Source organism: Erithacus rubecula (genome assembly GCF_903797595.1).
Source record: "Erithacus rubecula genome assembly, chromosome: 18".
NCBI lineage: Eukaryota > Metazoa > Chordata > Aves > Passeriformes > Muscicapidae > Erithacus > Erithacus rubecula.
Genome location: NC_136670.1, coordinates 10,343,159 through 10,361,471, shown reverse-complemented (window position 1 = coordinate 10,361,471; position 18,313 = coordinate 10,343,159). Strand labels below are relative to the sequence as shown.

General features: G+C 46.7%; 1 protein-coding gene across 1 annotated transcript in view; it reads left to right on the top strand.

Moving 5' to 3' along the window:
* CDH4 (cadherin 4) overlaps positions 1 to 12,781 on the top strand; it is a 412,301-nt gene extending 399,520 nt beyond the window's left edge. The window contains exons 14-16 of the mRNA XM_079321261.1: positions 3,836 to 3,975; positions 5,789 to 5,953; positions 7,335 to 12,781. Of these exons, the coding sequence (XP_079177387.1) occupies positions 3,836 to 3,975; positions 5,789 to 5,953; positions 7,335 to 7,541 (512 nt within the window). The 3' untranslated portion in view covers positions 7,542 to 12,781. The remainder of the gene's footprint in view (positions 1 to 3,835; positions 3,976 to 5,788; positions 5,954 to 7,334) is intronic.
* Positions 12,782 to 18,313: the final 5,532 nt, after the last annotated feature.

The window sequence follows — 18,313 nt, the reverse complement described above, 5'->3', positions numbered from 1 at the left end:
TGCTCCCTTCAGCCAGGGTGGTTGTCCAGGGCACTGCAGTCACACAGAGAGTGCCAGTGGTGAAGATGAAGGTGTTCATCAGCCCCACCTCCTTCTGCTGCTGCCCCTGGGCTCAAAGTTTGCACTGGAGCCACAGAGGTGATTAAACACAGGTCTTCTTTTTGCTGCTCTTGTATAAACCCAGTGCTAAAATACAATTTAAAACGGTTGAAAATCCTATTGACTGAAATTAACTTCAGCTGAAGGACATTTGATTTAAGAGATTCCTCTTTCCATTTTCAGATACATTATCCCATTTTAAATTACGGGTTTTATTACAAAAGCTTATTTTTACATTCATTGTAATTCTAATTGACTTTTTTTTTATCTTGGAGAGCTGCAAAGCACTGTATCAGTGATGAAAAATGTAATTTGCAATGAGCAGTTTTACAGTTACATCCTTGCAGTGTTTTGCCTCCTTTCTATCTGTTTCATATCATGACCTCTAAACAATAGCCTAGAAAAAGGCAGAAGAGGGATTTTCTTGTGCTGTTTGTCCATTTTAGAGTCAGCAGGTCAAAGTTGGATGACTTTAAAAGGAAGCAGAAACGAGGGGACAGATCCAAGATTGCTCCTGTAAAGGAAGTTTATGCCTTTACCTTTGCTCAAAGGGGTTTTTTCCTTCTTCTTGCTACCTGATGTATTAGCTGCACAAATAACACATTTAGAAGAGCAATGCAGTAAGAAATTGTGAAGGGTGAAGACAATAGATTTCAAGGAAAACTACATGCAGAGCGAAAATGGTTCTAACAGCAGTAATAGCACTTCCCATTCTGCAGAGTGAATAAAAGGAAGGAGAGTGCACTATATCCACCATTGACACTTTGAAGGTCTCTTTTTTCCCAAGGTACCTCTAAAGGCATTAATGGCATCGTTTTTTCCACAAGTGCATGAAAATGTATCATTAAAAAAAAAAAAAAAAGGGAAATAAAAAGATAAACCCCAGTAACCATTATAATATTGTCTTTGTGGACCAGTCAGGTATCTTGTTGTGAGAGACTTGAAAAGGAACAATGAAAAAAGGACTTCAATAGTCTGCTAAATAGCTGAGGTTTTATATTACAGATGAGAGTTACATTTTCTTCCCTTTTCTTTTTTTCTTTCTTGACTAGATCTGGGATAAGCATTAAAGAAATGCTGAACTATCTGAAAACAATTCTGTTAGCTGGCAGGCAGGGGTGGCTGCCAGTTGGCACACAATGGCAGTAATTAGCTGTCCCATCCTCTTCGCTCACTTCACTGCATTCCTGTTGGGTATAAACACTTTGGTGCTGGGAGGAAGAGTTTGGATCCTCCTAACCACCTCCTCCTGCAAGCTGGACCATGTCCCCAGGGTCTGATCTCACTAAAGACCCCAAACTTTGGGATCTCAGATCCTGGCCGAGTTTGGTTGTGTTGGTTTGGCACAGTGGAGGGTTGACCCAGGTGAAGTGAACCTGGGACAGTTGTTCCCACCTCCACTGTCCATCCATTGCTCCCTTCTGCTGCAAATTGCCACCACTGCAGCTGGGTGTGGGGCTTGCATGGAGAGTGGAGGGGAGAGCAGACAGTGGAGGTGTAACTGCAGAGGCTGCCCAGGCTGAACTTCACTCCTCAGGGCATTGTTTGCAGCTGCTGAGTAGGAGAATGAAAACGAGGATATTAACACGTTCTTGAAGAAGACAAGATCTGGCTGCCTTGTTAGTGCAGACTTGAGCTCCCAGATGATCTTGCATGCAGTGATTCACAGGGAGCACACAGCCCCCAGGACACGGGTGTCCCTTTGAAGGGTGAGGTTGTGGAGCAGTGAGCCAGTGTTCCCTGTGGGTAAAGTTGTTTAAGAAGGGAAAAAAATTCCCATGGTTTGAGAACTGCTCATCTCTCCCTGTTACTGAGAGAGATTAGCCAAGCCTGGCATGCAAATGCTGATGCCTGAGGAGCTTGGCTGTGTGCTACCAGATTTGCTCTCCCTCGTTCTGCAAAGCTAGCCCTGCTCTCTGAAAGGATTTCAGATCATCTGAGATTTGCTTTCCAACTCGATAGCCAAATGCATGTGCTAATGTCCTGGCTAATCTGATCTCAGAAGCCTGAAGAGCCTCCCTCATGGACCAAAGAAGAATATGGGGGAGGCCAAATTGGATTACAGGACCCAGTGTTGTGCATCCTCCCCAGATCAGTCTTGCCTGGCCAACTGCAGAAAATAGCAGAGACTGTCACAGTCAGAGCTGAATGGACTGAACCTGTGCCACGCTGCTGGAACACCCCCTTGTGCACAAAGTTTGGTATCTGCACCTGTTTTCTTCTCTGCAGCTCCCTTCCCTCCATCTTTATGCCCCTGAATAAAACAAAGGTGGAAATCTAATCTTGAAAACTCAGGATTCAGATCATATTTTTAGAAAGCTGCAGCTTTCACACCTTCTTGTTTTTCCTCCTTTGATTGTGTGTTTTACTCCTGATTAATATCAGCTCAATCAGTATTAGTGATGGACCTTAAAGAAATGTTTGTAGTGGGAATCTGTCACAGTATTTACAGCTCTCACTGATCACTCCTTTAAAAATTAGACCTTGCAAGAAGTGAGCATTTCATTCCTCCTGCCAGCAGCCAGTGAGGTTCTCTGCAGTGGGCAGGGGGAGGCGAGGTGCTAGGACAGCCTGAGCCTCCCTTTTGCTGCAGGAGGTCCCAGCTCAGCCAGTTGCAGCTGTGGTTCTCCCTGTTCAGCATGGCTCTGTTGTTCAGCATGGTTCTCCCTGTTCAGCATTGATCTGCTGTCCAGCATGGTTCTCCCTGTTCAGCATGGTTCTCCCCATTCAGCATGGCTCTGTTGTTCAGCATGTTCTCCCATTCAGCACGTTCTCCCCTGCAGCCATGGTCCTGCTGTTCAGCATGGTTCTCCCTTTCAGCACATTCTCCCCATTCAGCATGTTCTATCCATTCAGTATGGCCCTGTTGTTCATCATGTTCTCCCCATTCAGTGTGGCTCTGTTGTTCAGCACATTCTCCCATTCAGCATGTTCTATCCATTCAGTATGGCTCTGTTGTTCAGCATGGTTCTCCCTGTCCAGCATGTTCTCCCCATTCAGTGTGGCTCTGTGGTCCAGCACATTCTCCCTGTCCAGCATGTTCTCCCCATTCAGTGTGGCTCTGTTGTTTAGCACATTCTCCCTGTCCAGCATGTTCTCCCCATTCAGTGTGGCTCTGTGGTTCAGCACATTCTCCCCATTCAGCACATTCTCCCCATTCAGCACGTTCTCCCCATTCAGCACGTTCTCCCCATTCAGCATGTTCTCCCCATTCAGTGTGGCTCTGTTGTTCAGCACGTTCTCCCCATTCAGCATGTTCTCCCCATTCAGTATGGCTCTGTTGTTCAGCATGGTTCTCCCTGTCCAGCATGTTCTCCCCATTCAGTGTGGCTCTGTGGTCCAGCACATTCTCCCTGTCCAGCATGTTCTCCCCATTCAGTGTGGCTCTGTGGTCCAGCACATTCTCCCCATTCAGCACGTTCTCCCCATTCAGCATGTTCTCCCCATTCAGTGTGGCTCTGTTGTTTAGCACATTCTCCCTGTCCAGCATGTTCTCCCCATTCAGTGTGGCTCTGTTGTTCAGCACGTTCTCCCCATTCAGCATGTTCTCCCCATTCAGTGTGGCTCTGTGGTCCAGCACATTCTCCCTGTCCAGCATGTTCTCCCCATTCAGTGTGGCTCTGTTGTTCAGCACATTCTCCCCATTCAGCACGTTCTCCCCATTCAGCATGTTCTCCCCATTCAGTGTGGCTCTGTTGTTCAGCACATTCTCCCATTCAGCACGTTCTCCCCTCAGCCATGGTCCTGCTGTTCGTGGTGTGGATGAAGCGCCGTGAGAAGGAGCGCCACACCAAGCAGCTGCTCATCGACCCCGAGGACGACGTCAGGGACAACATCCTCAAGTACGACGAGGAGGGAGGTGGAGAGGAGGATCAGGTGAGAGGAGCCCCTGAGCTCTGCCCAAGGAGCAGCTGTGCAATCTCTACTCTCAAAAAGGCAGAAAGCATGTTATTTTTAGTTAAATGCAAGCAAAAGGTTGTGTTCTTTGTTTATGACCAGGTGGTTTTAGGTTTCCCAGGTGTGGTGGAGACACAGCAGGTCCTGGAGATTCAGGATATAAGTGGGACACCCTCCTGTGCAAGCAGGACAGTGCCAGGAGGCCACAGGGATTTTTCTACCCCCTAGGCAGCTTCCTGGGGAAGGACTGTAAATCACTCCATTGACACTCATGTTCAAACCATATTTCTATTTTTTAAATCATTAAAATTGTTTATTTTACCAGAGATCTTCATAAAACCAGCCATCAGCCACTGCCCTGCCCAGCCCTGTGACTGCAGTCACTTGCCTTGGCTTGCTTGAGCCTTGAGCTTCTGTGGGCTTTCCCTGCATTTACTTAATCATCTCTAATGTGCATTTAATTTCTTTTAATTTCTGGACATGGTTTGTGAGAAGTGTCTGAAGAGATTTGGGGATTTTCTCTTTCACCACGCGGCGCGCGGTGGCAAAGCTTTGCTGGGTGTCAGAGCCCTGAGCCACAGGCTGCCTGAACACGTCAGCTTCCCTGCAGTGCCTCTTCTGCAGACGCCAGTGCTGATGTTGTATGAAAACTTCCCTGCCCTGCACTCCTGGGATGTGTTTTTCCATCTTTACATGTCCAGTTCCTCAGTTAAAAAACGAAGTTTGGTCACTCATGTTGAAGTCGCTGGTTTTTTACTCCTACCAAACACAAGTAAATAATCCAGGACACTTCCAAATACAATGTTCATGCAGATTAAGTGGCCACACACTGTGTAATAGCTTTATTTTTGCTTGTTGAATTGGACAGCATGGTTCCAGGTCAGTGCTTAGGGATCCCAAAAAACCTGGTGGTCTCCAAAGGTGAGCCCAGTGAGAGCTGCAATGGCAAACTCTGAGATAGGAGTTTACCCAAACCTTGAAAAGTTCTTATTCCACAGAAAAATCCTCGCAATTAACATTTCTTTTTTTGTCTTGTTGCTGTCAAGTTATTTATAAATATTGCTCCTGGAGATTCAGTCATCCCTGTCTGAGCACAAGGATAGTTTTCCTGGTAGAACAAAGTATTGTTCTAAGCATTCCAGGTAGCTGAAGTATCTGGTTTCAGGCAACTACAATGTAGCCTTAAATATTTTAGGAAGTATTCGTTAAAAATAACAGCAAAGGATGAGCAGCAAAACACCATTACCTACATGAATACATTTTTAATGAAATATTACCTGGTTCTCATTTTGTGATAGAAACCTATTCTGTTGGGATTTTTCACAAGCAAAAAGAACATAATTACTTTAAAAAGCCTACATGCATAAATGCAAAACACATTTTAATGTTTTTATTTCTGTAGAAATGTAATTGCAATAATATGTCTACCAACACTGTGTCTCTACATTATATTGTGTATTTTGTCAAAAAAGTTATGCATACACCTAGGCACACACAAACAAAACCCTAGGCTTTATCCCAGATATTTAGACACTGGGTGAAGTATTCAGAAAGTATTTAAATACTTGATTTAACTTATGAGATACACTCTTAGGAGGTCAATTTGATGAGCTGCTCAGAGGTCAGGTTCATCTGTAATTTAGATGGAGGTGTTACATACCCAGGGATAAGATGTGCTGTCAGACTTCAGCTGAAAGTGAATTAGAGCCCTCAACTTGTTTGCACATTGAGTGAGCAGGTGAGCTGAAGGAAAAGCTCTGGGTTTCACACTGTGCCTTCCCATTTGTCACAGGATTATGATTTAAGCCAGCTCCAGCAGCCAGAGACCATGGACCACGTGCTGAACAAGACACCTGGAGTCAGAAGGGTGGATGAAAGACCTATTGGTGCTGAACCACAGTATCCTATCAGACCAGTAATCCCACATCCAGGGGATATTGGTGATTTTATTAATGAGGTAGGTTCTGTAGGGGGTCCTGTGTCACATCTTCAAAGCTTGAGCAGCCAGCTGTAGCCAGGTTTCCCTGACTGCACAGACCAAGCCGTGCTACTGCTCCTGCCAGAAGTCTGTTCCAACCAGGGAAAGTATTGGGATGAGCAGAGGATGCAGAGCTTTGATGAAGGCATTGAACCAGTAAAAAGCCCAAGATTTCTGTCTTGTGGGTGTCACAAACACCATGCTTTGCAGCACCCAGGCAGAATGAGCCATTTGTGGCTCCTGGACTTGTAATTACTTCAGCAGTCTGTGCCTTCCATGAAAGCTGTTTTGGTGTAAAGCCTCAAAGAGTTTGCAGCACAGAGAGACTCAGATCAGAGAGAGTTTCTTTATTTTATGTTAGATTACTGCTCCTTTATCTGCCTGCACAAATATCTATCCATTTGGTATTTCTTATCTCATTTTTAGTTTTGAGTGATTGAGTGGTTACAAACCAATCAATGCATTATTTCCTCCGAGACAAAGCACACCATCCATTTCCTAAGCCAGAAAAATAAATGTTACAGCCATTTAATTCTATTATTACATACATTTCCTGCTGTGCTTTTCTCATTTCCATCATTAAAATCCCTTCTTCCTTTGTCCCTTTGCCCATCCTTCACTCACATTTACACGCATTCATGCTTGTGAAGATTCACTCCTCACACACGCCCCTGCTGCTAAAACCAGTTCCATCTCCCCACGCTGAGGGCAGGGTTTCTGAAGGTGGGAATGTGGAACATTTGCTTTATTGCAGGGCTATTCCCCCTGGCTTTTCCTTGAGCTGGGCTCTGCAGCAAAGCAATTCTTTCTCTCCATATCCTGAGGCCATTTCCATGGGCTGCCCACACTGCTGCCCACGCAGCACAGGAGCAGCAAAGCTCCCCAACCTCTGCCCAGGACTCCACACCCCACATCTGTCCTAATTGCAGAATTTTGCCGGGAGTGATTTTTTTTTTTTTTTTTTTTTTTTATAAAATTTTGTTTTCCTAAAGGAGTGAAAGTCATCAGAATTAAAGTATTGGTGGGAGAGGAAAGGGGTGCTGGTTTTTGTTTCATTGGCTAAGCTGGAAATTTCAACAGGCAATGTGAGAAAGGGCACAGTGGGCAGGACAGAGAGCTTTCCAGATCCAGAAATGGATCAGTGGAAATAACTCCCCTGTCACTCAATATGGTCAATATGGTCAATATGTCCCTTTTTTGGGGACACTGGGAGCTGTTGGGTTTTCTGCTGACAGCTCTCTTCAGAGGTTCATCCAGAAGCCCCGGGATGTTCATTTTCCCATTCTAGCTTTGCCGCAGTGATCCCAAACTCCCCCTCAGACCCCGTGGTGGGCATTAACCCTTTGTGTTCACCCCCCAGGGCCTGCGTGCTGCAGACAACGACCCCACAGCCCCCCCCTACGATTCCCTGCTGGTGTTTGACTACGAGGGCAGCGGCTCCACCGCCGGCTCCGTCAGCTCCCTCAACTCCTCCAGCTCCGGGGACCAGGACTACGACTACCTGAACGACTGGGGGCCCAGGTTCAAGAAACTGGCGGACATGTACGGGGGAGGAGAGGAAGATTAAACTGACCTCATCTTATTAAAAAAAAAAAAAAAAAAAGTAAAAAAAAAAAAAAAAGAAGAAGAAGAAAAATTAGGAGGAAAACAAAAAAACAACAAACAACCCACAGACAGCGTTAACAAAAAGAGCCGATGCAGGAGCAAGAACTGTACAGATGTGGCAGCTTTTTTAATTAATATCCCCTGCTGACTGTATTGTTATTTTTAGTGGTGATATAGGAGGTTTCTTTTTTTTTTCTTTTTTTTCTTTGTTTTTTTTTTTTTTTTTTCCTAGAATATTGAGCTGTCTCGCATGAACACTTGTCTCTGCTGCAGGTTTCTTTTTGGGTTTTTTTTGTTTTTTTAATGTCAGCTGGGATATTGCTCGTTTACCTGCTTTATGACTAAAGAGAGTGAAAGGCACTCTGTCTTAACTTGAATTTCTTAGAACAGAAGCACTGTTTTTAAAATATATATATATATATATATATTTGAAAGTGCCTTTTGGTGCATGTGTCAGATTCCCTTCAATCTCAGGAGTGATGAAAACAAACATACAACCATCCTGGGCAGCACTCCCTGTGACCCTAAGCCAGTTCTAGCTGGGAAGGAGTTAACAAAAAGGAACTGTGGAGATTGTTTCTTTTTTGCCTTTTTTTGTTTGGTTTTGTTTTATTGGGTTTTTTTTAAGGGGGTGACTCATTCTGGGGTGGAAGAGGACAGGGGGTGGGGAGGGGGGAGATGTTTTGAGTCAAAATCTTAACAGCCATCTTTAAGCCTCAGCAGGTGGTGAACTAGTCATCATGTTGTATATAATTCAGTGTTATCAGATGCAAAATACTGACCAGAGGGCTCTGCTGGCCCCTGGTCACACTCAATGTAGCTGCATAGAACTATAGCATTGATAAAGCCTTTGGTTATTGCAACAGAAATCTCCGACAGCCCTTGCCTAAACCCTACCAAGTAAATCGTGACATGACCAAAGGCCCATCTGTTTGTTTTTCTGCTGTCGCCGTGTTTTGGCTCCCACGACCTCATGAGTGATGGACACACCGGCGGGGTGAGGAGCTGCTGCTGGTGCTGCTGGTGCTGCTGGTGCTGCTGCTGGGGGCCCCCATCCCTGAGGATGCCCAGCACCGGTGCTGCTCTCCTGGGCTGAGGCAGGGTTTGTGCAGTGCCAAGGACAGGGATAAGGTTACCCACACTCCTCCCATCCCTAGGTATGGAGTTAGTCTAGTACCACATTAATGCCTTGGAGCATTAGTAGCCAAAGCTCAACAACATCGTGTAACTCAGCTAATGTGTGTCCTTTCTATTCGATGGGTAGGCGCTGCTATCTGTAGTAAATGTGTTTTTTTGGAGAAGAAGTGCAACGAGGGCCTGTTAAGTATCTTGTGGTTAATATGCTCAAGCATTGCCAAGTAAGCAAGAGGTTTCGCAGCATCCAGGCATAATTCAACATCAGTATTATAAATGGTAGCAAACTACCTAGTTTATATGTAGGGTCAGTTTAACCAATAACAAATAGTTATTAGCTTTTTTTATTACATTTTTTCCTTTACTGATTTGGACTAGTGGGTTTATGTCTAATGTTTGTAAAATGATTTAGACTGCATGGATGTGTAATATAAACCACATTTAATGGATTATGAGCCACTTAATTAATGTGCTATGAAATCTTGGATTACCTGTGTTTTATATTCTGCAGACGATTTTGCAGTGGGTTCGCTAAAACTTGTAAAAGTGCTTAGATATATTTTCCTTTAAATCCAAGAATGTGCACAGTATTGGAAGGTGATTATCCAGGGGATAATCACGCTTTTTTTGATATCTCTATTGATTCTCAAGTTGAATGCTAAGAGTTAAAGGGGGGGAGGCGGGGGGAGCGAGCGCGTGCACATGAGAGCGAGAATGAGAGGACGAGAGCTTGCGGTGGTGAGTGGGCGCCTTTCAGAGGGTAAACTGGGCTGCAAGGTCGTCTCTGTAGATTTTTGAAATGCTCCTAGTGCATTTTATATTTCATTGTATCATATTTTCTATAAAATGCAATTTCTGTAAATTAATGAGCATTTGGAATGTGTCTTGTATGAAGTGGAATATGGTAAAAGTCTGCCCGAGGGGACTTCAGCCTTTCCAGGATGTTATTAACCACCAAGGGTGAGAGCTTTCTTTTTGTCTTGGTTGGTCAGTTGGTCAGTCAATGGGTCAGTTTGTCTTTCACAGCTCAGAGAGCAAACTGACTCTCACCCAAGGTTCTTGAGGAAACCAGGAGGTAATGGTGTGGACCTCAGAGGAGAGGGACGGCGCTGATGGCAGCAGCAAGGTGAGGATGTCACACCACAGGCATGGGCTGGCAGCACCTGACACTCTTCCAGATTCCCATCCCATCGTTGTGAGCTCAGTCATCTTGTGTGACCCCCATGAAAGTCTTGGTTTGCTTCTGCTGTGTGCCATCCCCCTCCTCTTGACCACTCCTGGCAAACCTCACAGCCCCTGTGCACAGCCTGGCACAGAGGCTTCATGGTCCCACAGCCTCTCTTCCTTACCATGGCACTCTTGATCCTTCCCTACTTCTTTTGGAAAAGCCACGTGCTGGAATATTTCACCACCAGGGCTTTGCACCTCTGCAGAGGCTGTCTGGGCACAGGTGTAGTGAATAATAAAAATGCACTTGGTGTTTTTTGCTGCTGGTATCCGTCGCCGTAGCCTCATCACCGGCACAGGAGGAGGATTCAGCTCGAGGTGATGCCCATGGTTCTCCATCCTTTGGGTTGATGCTGCTGCCTGCAGGCTCCGTGCAGCTCCTGGGATGCTCATGTGGATCCTGCAAAGCCAGGTCTCTGCTGTGAGCTGTGCCTTGCCATCACCTGGCACTGCTTACCTGGGAGAGAGCTCAATCCCTGCTCCAGAGCAATTGGTGCTTGCCATGTGCTGCAGCTTTGGCTGGGATGGGGATTCCAGGCAGGGAGGGGCTGGCAGGGATGTGGGACAGGGCTCCAGGCCATTGCCACTGTGCCCAGCGGTGAGAGGAGCCCCTTAAGCCACGAGGGGATGTTGTCTGACTTGAGCTTGTCTAAACATTTCGTGTTTTCAAGAACATTTATGCAACCTAAGTCAAACAAAACTCTTTGAGTGATTAAAAATAAATGAACCTGTTTCCACTGGCGACTTTTTTTAAAATCAGCGGTTATTTTTTCTGCAGAATTTGCAATCCAGCCGTTCCAATCCCACGAGCCTATAAATCAAACCAACCAGATTATTGTGTTTTGACCCAGTTCTGCTCAGTCTCCCTCTGCAGGACCTCTCCCTCTTCTTCCTTCTCCCCTTTCTGCTCCCTGCATCCTCCCTCTCTGAGTTTACAGCCCACAAGCAGCAGCAGCAGCATCAGGCCCCTTTTCTCACAGTGGGACCAGTGGAAGGTAAGCAAGAGGCACATCCAGCAATGAAGACAGATCACTTTTTACAGACCCTTCTGTTTGCTGATGTTACTGATGGTTTCTAACCCAGCTAAGAAAATCTACCTTAATCCATGGGTCCCATTGACAAGGTGGCTTTGCCATCACACTGTCCCCCTCTGATCCTCATGGATGTGACACAGTGACAGCCAGTTGCAGCTGGAGGTGATGGTGACTTACAAGGAGCTGCAGTGAGGCAGAGAACTCTGGCTGAGCCTGCAGCTGCTGTTTATTCTGAGAGGCCACAGGAGGGGTTAATGCATTGAGACCTGTTCCCTGACTAAACTAAAACATTGAACAGTTTGAAGAAGTGATCCCCACTCTTTGTACCCTACAAGGCAGTGGGGAAGGACTTGCTCTCAGGCAGGTAGAGGGGATCCCATCCCTAAGACACCTCTGTCCCACCCCATTACCCCATAGCCCTGCCAGGGGACACCACCACAGCTCTCCTGCTGTCTAAGGGATGGGGACAGGGAGTTCCCAGGGCACTGGGACACGTCTGGTGGCCTCCCTACCTCCTGAGGATGAGGATTGCCCATCCCCACACCAGGGAGGGTGCAGGTCCAGTTGTATCCACAACACCCCCAGCAGAACAAGCCCACGGCCCTGGTGGACTGTTTATTATGTAGCCTAAAACTGGGAGCAGCAGCAGTCTCAGAAATGCTGTGCAAGGCAAGGAGGAGATTCAGCAGGTAATTAACGACAGTAATTAATGACAGTAAATAGGCCAGTCTGTTCTAGGTGTCCCACATTCTAGTCGTGGTTTTGCTTCTGGTTTTTTTCCATTTTTTCCCTTTTTCGTTGGACCAGGCGATGCCATTGGCAGTTGTACTGTGGTGAGGGGGAGTTTTCTCTCTGTGGGTTTTTGGGAATGGTCAGGTCCAAATCCAGATCCAGCCTTCAGAGGTGGCTGTGTCACCTGTAACTGCTCACGTAGGGTGGATGCTCGGGCATTGAAGAACAGTAATGGTCAGTGCAGCATCTGTACCACACAATATGCCAAGATTGCAACTTTGTTTAATCTAAAAGAAATATATATTAAAGGTAAAATACAGAATTTTTATTTGTGATGTCTTTTGGAGCTCTTCATTTTAAGTGTGAAAAAAAATAATACTGGGGGAGGGGGGGAATGGTGTGTCACAATGAATGCGAGTGTTTAAAACAGCAGCCAGACAATGTAGGTGTCTCCCACTCAAACTAACTCAGTTTCATGGGGAAAATAAAAATTCTTTCCAGTCCACACCAACCCCACACACAACTGTTCACACACAGTGTACATAATGTAGTTAGTGCTTGAAGCTACAAATCTAATAGGGGAAAACAACAACAACAACATGTAGATGTATAATCGGAGCACTTTTTTTTGTTTTGTTTTTAATTTTTATTTGAATAATGATTTTGCATGTTTCCTTTCTGATGGAGAAGCTGTGTAGCAGCCCGCATGACTGTGGTTGTTCTCAAGGAAGATTTCTGCTGTTCTGTATTCACGCTGAAGCGCAAAAACAAAAGTTTGAGTCCGTTGACCCAGTTCAAAAACCTTTTTTTGTAACCGCCAACAGCACAAATATTTTGTATTGTTGTTTGTACCATTTTTGTACCAAAAACAAAAGAGGAAAAAAAAAAAAAAAGGGAAGAAAGTAAATGTTTTCAATGTGTTTTTAGTGCCACTGCAATCTTGGTTTCCAAACTGAGTGACAGGTTTGCTGATTTATTGTGTATCAAAGCTGAACTGGCGCACTGACGCCTGGCTCCAGTGTAATAAAAATAAAGTCCCCCTTTTGAATAGTCTCACTTGCTTTTTTTTTAATTTTTTTGTTTGTTTGTTTCATTTTCCTTCCCCACCTGTCCACCCCAGCTCAGTCACTGTTTGTGGCTCTTACAGTGAATGTGGGTGCAGGTGCACAGACATCAGTGGGGTTTTTGGAGATCCTGGGTGCTCCTGCAGAAATTTGTGTTCATTAAAGGCAGGATTGTGGCTGCCTCTGGCCCATCTGTTGTTTGGATTAAGGCTGAGGTGGTGCAGGTTCCTCCCACATCCCAAAGTGACCCCGTTCTGCTGCACTGAGCTGTTGGTGCAGATCAGTTGTTTCACTCCTGCAGCAGCAGATCTTTGTGCTTTAGCACAATTCCAGCACATTCAGGGATCTTCACTTGCTGACTGCTGCATCAGGGCATCCATCCCTTCCACCTGCTCACTGCCCCCTGACTGCCAGGCAGCAGGAATGGTCCAAAAAGCTGATGGCCTGCAGAGGAAACCTGAGCTTGCCTCTCCCTTATTTCTGCACCTTCTCTGCAAGTGCAGGAGCGAAGTCACGACTGGATGTGCTGCTGTGAGTGTGCAAACCCTGCTGTGAGTGTGCAAACCCTGCTGTGAGCGTGCAAACTCTGCTGTGAGCGTGCAAACCCTGCTGTGAGCGTGCAAACCCTCTGTGAGTGTGCAAACCCTGCTGTGAGCGTGCAAACTCTGCTGTGAGCGTGCAAACCCTGCTGTGAGTGTGCAAACTCTGCTGTGAGCGTGCAAACCCTGCTGTGAGCGTGCAAACCCTGCTGTGAGTGTGCAAACCCTCTGTGAGTGTGCAAACCCTCTGTGAGCGTGCAAACCCTGCTGTGAGTGTGCAAACCCTCTGTGAGTGTGCAAACCCTGCTGTGAGCGTGCAAACTCTGCTGTGAGCGTGCAAACCCTGCTGTGAGCGTGCAAACCCTGCTGTGAGCGTGCAAACCCTCTGTGAGCGTGCAAACCCTGCTGTGAGCGTGCAAACCCTCTGTGAGTGTGCAAACCCTGCTGTGAGCGTGCAAACCCTGCTGTGAGCGTGCAAACCCTCTGTGAGTGTGCAAACCCTGCTGTGAGCGTGCAAACCCTGCTGTGAGCGTGCAAACCCTCTGTGAGTGTGCAAACCCTGCTGTGAGCGTGCAAACCCTCTGTGAGCGTGCAAACCCTGCTGTGAGCGTGCAAACTCTGCTGTGAGCGTGCAAACCCTCTGTGAGTGTGCAAACCCTGCTGTGAGTGTGCAAACCCTGCTGTGAGCGTGCAAACTCTGCTGTGAGTGTGCAAACCCTGCTGTGAGTGTGCAAACCCTGCTGTGAGCGTGCAAACCCTCTGTGAGCGTGCAAACCCTGCTGTGAGCGTGCAAACCCTGCTGTGAGTGTGCAAACCCTCTGTGAGTGTGCAAACCCTGCTGTGAGTGTGCAAACTCTGCTGTGAGCGTGCAAACCCTGCTGTGAGCGTGCAAACCCTGCTGTGAGTGTGCAAACCCTCTGTGAGTGTGCAAACCCTGCTGTGAGTGTGCAAACCCTGCTGTGAGCATGCAAACCCTCTGTGAGTGTGCAAACCCTGCTGTGAGCGTGCAAACCCTGCTGTGAGTGTGCAAACTCTGCTGAGTGTGCAAACCCTGCTGTGAGTGTGCAAACCCTCTGTGAGCAGCAGCACTCTCCTTCAGGGCCAGCATTCCTGCTTTTCTTCAGCTGCTTCTCCCTGGGAGGGGAGACAAACACCTGGTGCTGGGCTCACAATTAGCAATTAGCGATTAATTACCGCTGGCTCAAGGTGCCCTGGGGCTTGTCCAGGTGGGCAGTTGGGTGTCCATCATCTCACCCCAGCACCAACCCACTCGTGCCATGACCAGTGAGGCCTCAGCAGGTCCCCAGGCTGGTGGGGACAGGAGGTCACACTCCAGCGATCCCTGGAGCTGGTCCATGGAAAGCAGTGCTGTCTCATTTTTAATAAACATTAAGATGAATGCAAATCCTGTACATGGCAATTTACTTCCCCCCGGAGTCAGCTAAGAATATTTTATTGCTAGTTTTGCTAATTCTCAAGCTGTTCTGTTTCTTAGAATTATCTTTAACTACTGAATAATGCAAGACTGTTGCATCACAAATATTAGTTTCTGCTATCAGTGGTAGGCTGGGCTCTCATCATCATGTTATTAGGCTCTTATCTGCCTGCAGAAAGTCTTGTTCCTCAAATGATTTAGCTGCATGCTTAACTTTGACCATGTGAATAGTTTTTCTAAGCTGATGGAAACAGCTGCCCTCCCCTAAATCCAGGGACTTTTGTACCAAAATTAAAAATAACAACAATTACTACTACAGTTATTATTACAGGCTCTTGGGTTGGTTTTTCTCCCAAGTCATATACCAGAATTTGAAATAGAATTTGGTTCAGATCAAACCAAAGCACACAAGGATTATGATTTTATTTTTTTCAATAAATTAAATAACTGAACTTTTCTTCATTCTCCAGACTAAAACCTTTGCATTACCAAGACCTTTTCCTACCCGTCCCTGCCCCACAATTTCTTTTTAAATATAGACCAGTTTTTTAGCCAAAAACTGAGTTAACAGACCAAAAACCAAAAAAATAAAAGATCAACCCTAACTCTCTATGCCATACTGCACTACTGTCAAAACAGCCCTTGGGTGAGGAGGGCAAAAGAAGCATTGGGAAGGTGAAATGTTTTAATAATCACTGGCCAAGTTGTTTACTAGGCTGAAAAAATATATTAATAGAAGAGCCCAAAGATCTCTTTTCTGGCAAATTCATTCCGGATGTAAAGAAAAATGTGCTCAGCTGTACTGATGACATGGTGGGATCCTGTGTGCAGCTGAGCACCTTCCCTGGTGAGCACATCCCTTCTGCACAGCACTAGCCTGCAATGGTGCTGGGACTGAGCCTGAGCCTCTTTCCCTGCATTTATTGTTACCAGCACTGTCAAAAATCCTTCAAAAGACCAGGATGGGACAGGCAGGGACATACAGACACCTGTGGGAAGCCCATGCCCAGCTAAGCAGCTCCCTTAACTAGATCACTTGAAAATACCCCCAGCACTTCTTGCAGCACCACAGCAGAAGCACTCCTGAGCTCCAGGAGCAGCATCCCTCTGAATACTGGGATCAACTGGAAGGACAAGGACAAGGACAAGGGCAAGGAGAAAGGACAAGGACAAGCAGGGGCACCCAAAGAGGATGGGCTCCTGCAGGCACTGCCCTCTGCTCAGATGGCCCCAGCACAGCTCCAGTTGTTATTTATGGTGTCCTCCATTCCCATCCAGGGCAGATCTGCATGGGGAAAGAGTTAATGAGACATTCAGGGTTTGGATGTTGGTGCAAAGCAGAGGGGGATCCCTCAGCAGCAGTGGGGCTGCTCCAGCACAGAGTGAGGCACAGGCACCCTGGCACATGGGCAGCAGCATCATTTCACAGCAGCAAACCCTCCTCCCCACAGAGCTGCAGGATTTCCTCCCTCTCCCATCTCCTCATAATTAATTACAGCTGCTCCACACCCAGCACAATCCATCTCTCCTGCTCCTCGCCCTCCTCCTCCCCACTTCTTTTTCTAATGAGAACATATTTTTGTTCTTTGTTTTTGCTGCAATGCTCTTTGCAAGCAGGGCCACAGCTGCAGGGGGTGGCTGTGACAAGGGCAGTGTCCACCTCCAGGGTCCAGTCTGGTGACAGGGACCTGAGCCATGGCCAGGAACTTACAGATACAAATTTAACACACCCTCCTGGCTCCCCCTGGGGTTTTGTGAAAAGCCAGGGCTTGCTGGCAGGTTTGCCCTCCCTGCTGCTGCCCTCATCCATCCCCTTCTCCATGGAGATCAGATGATGGGGAGGAGGGATGTCCCCATCAGCACCTTTCATCCACCTCCTTGTAAAGGTGGTTTTTTAGCCAGCCTGATCCAAATGACCCCAAACCTTTGCTGAAATGCCTGGAGGCCCTGATGAGCTGCAACTCAGCACACAGGCTGGAAGGGAAACTTTGCTTCAAGGTTTTGTGTTAATTAGTGATCAATGCCTTGAGGAAGGGTCATTTCCACCCACAGCCAAAGGAAAGGGGTCCCTCCCCAGCTAACTGGGAATTCACAGCCTGTGCCAGGCTCTCACTGTGTGCAGGGCTGTGAACCTCAAACCACACACTGCCCCTACAAGAAGTGTTTAGAGCAGCAGCTGCCATTCAAGGCATTTTTAGTTGTTAAATCACTGTGTAAGCAGCCCCTGGTTTCCTTTGTGAGCAAGATTCAGAGCCATGGACTGGATGCTGGTGCTGGCCTGTCACTGGCACCTTTAAAAACCTATCATTAGATCTGGCCATGAAAATGCAGAAGAATCATCATCTGATGCTCAGCAGTTGCTAAACTGAGCTGGGCAGCAGGGCACAAGGATTGCTGGAGGTGAGATGGGCAGGACAGGTATCTGGTCTGGACATGCCCAGTCAGTGTCATTCAGAAAGGTTCAAACCTACCTTGGTTTGGAGAATTAGCACAGCCCCTCTGGCCTGTGCTTATCCTGGCTCTGTTTTACCCTCCAAGCATTCACAAATGGTGGCAAATAGAAAACAAGTTGGTGTACACCCAGTTTTCCTCAGAGAGATAAAGTCTCTCTCTGCCTGTGCTGGAAGCTGCTAAAAGTGGATTGTCAAAAATCCCTGGCAGGCTGCAGAAGGAATAAGGCAGAACCAGGTCTCTGTTAATACTCCCAATCTTCATAAACCAGATTTATAATATCTGAGGCCACATGGGAGCTTTGTAACCCAGTGTATAACAACCATGCCATTAACCTGTGCTACCCATAGCCAAACTCTCTACTTTATGAAATAGTTTGAGTTATCTCAGAGTATAAAGGGCAGCCCAGCTAATCCTGGTCAGTGAAAACCATACTGATTGTGCTGGAGTGCAAATCAGACACACAGATATCCAGACACAGAGATATCCAGATATAAATACACATTTGTGTGAGGACTCCCTGGGCTGAGCCTCCTCGCTGCTCCCCAGCTCAGCTCTGGCACACAGCTCACAGGATGACACATTTATCATCACAAATCTCTCACGTTGTGCCTTGAGGAGGAGTGAGTACCTTGCTTTAATACAGTGCTATTGATCCTGGGGCTCAAACAATAACCATTGAATTATCAGAATTCACGTTTTGCCAGGAACTGGGATTGAGCTGCTTTTTAGCATTTTGTGGGGGCAGAAAGGAATTCAGCACCCTGTGACAAGGCACAAGAGGCACAATAGAGAGGATGCAGGAATCCAGCCCCACAGACGACCCCAAATTCTACATCTCAAGCAAAAAGCAATGTCAGGAAGGCAATATATCACATCACTATAGCACTGTATAAAATATTTAACTTCTAAGTACATTACCAAAGTGGTTTCTTTTGACATTACATTTGTGCTCTTGTAAAAGGCATGAAGCCAAGAGCAAATATCCATCCCAGAACAAGCAAACATCTCTGCAGTGCCACGGCCGTGCTGGCTCAGGGGACCTGGGACAAGCCTGACAAGAAATTCTCATTACCTCCTGCCCCAGTGCTGTGCACAGCCCCCAAGCCACACTAAGA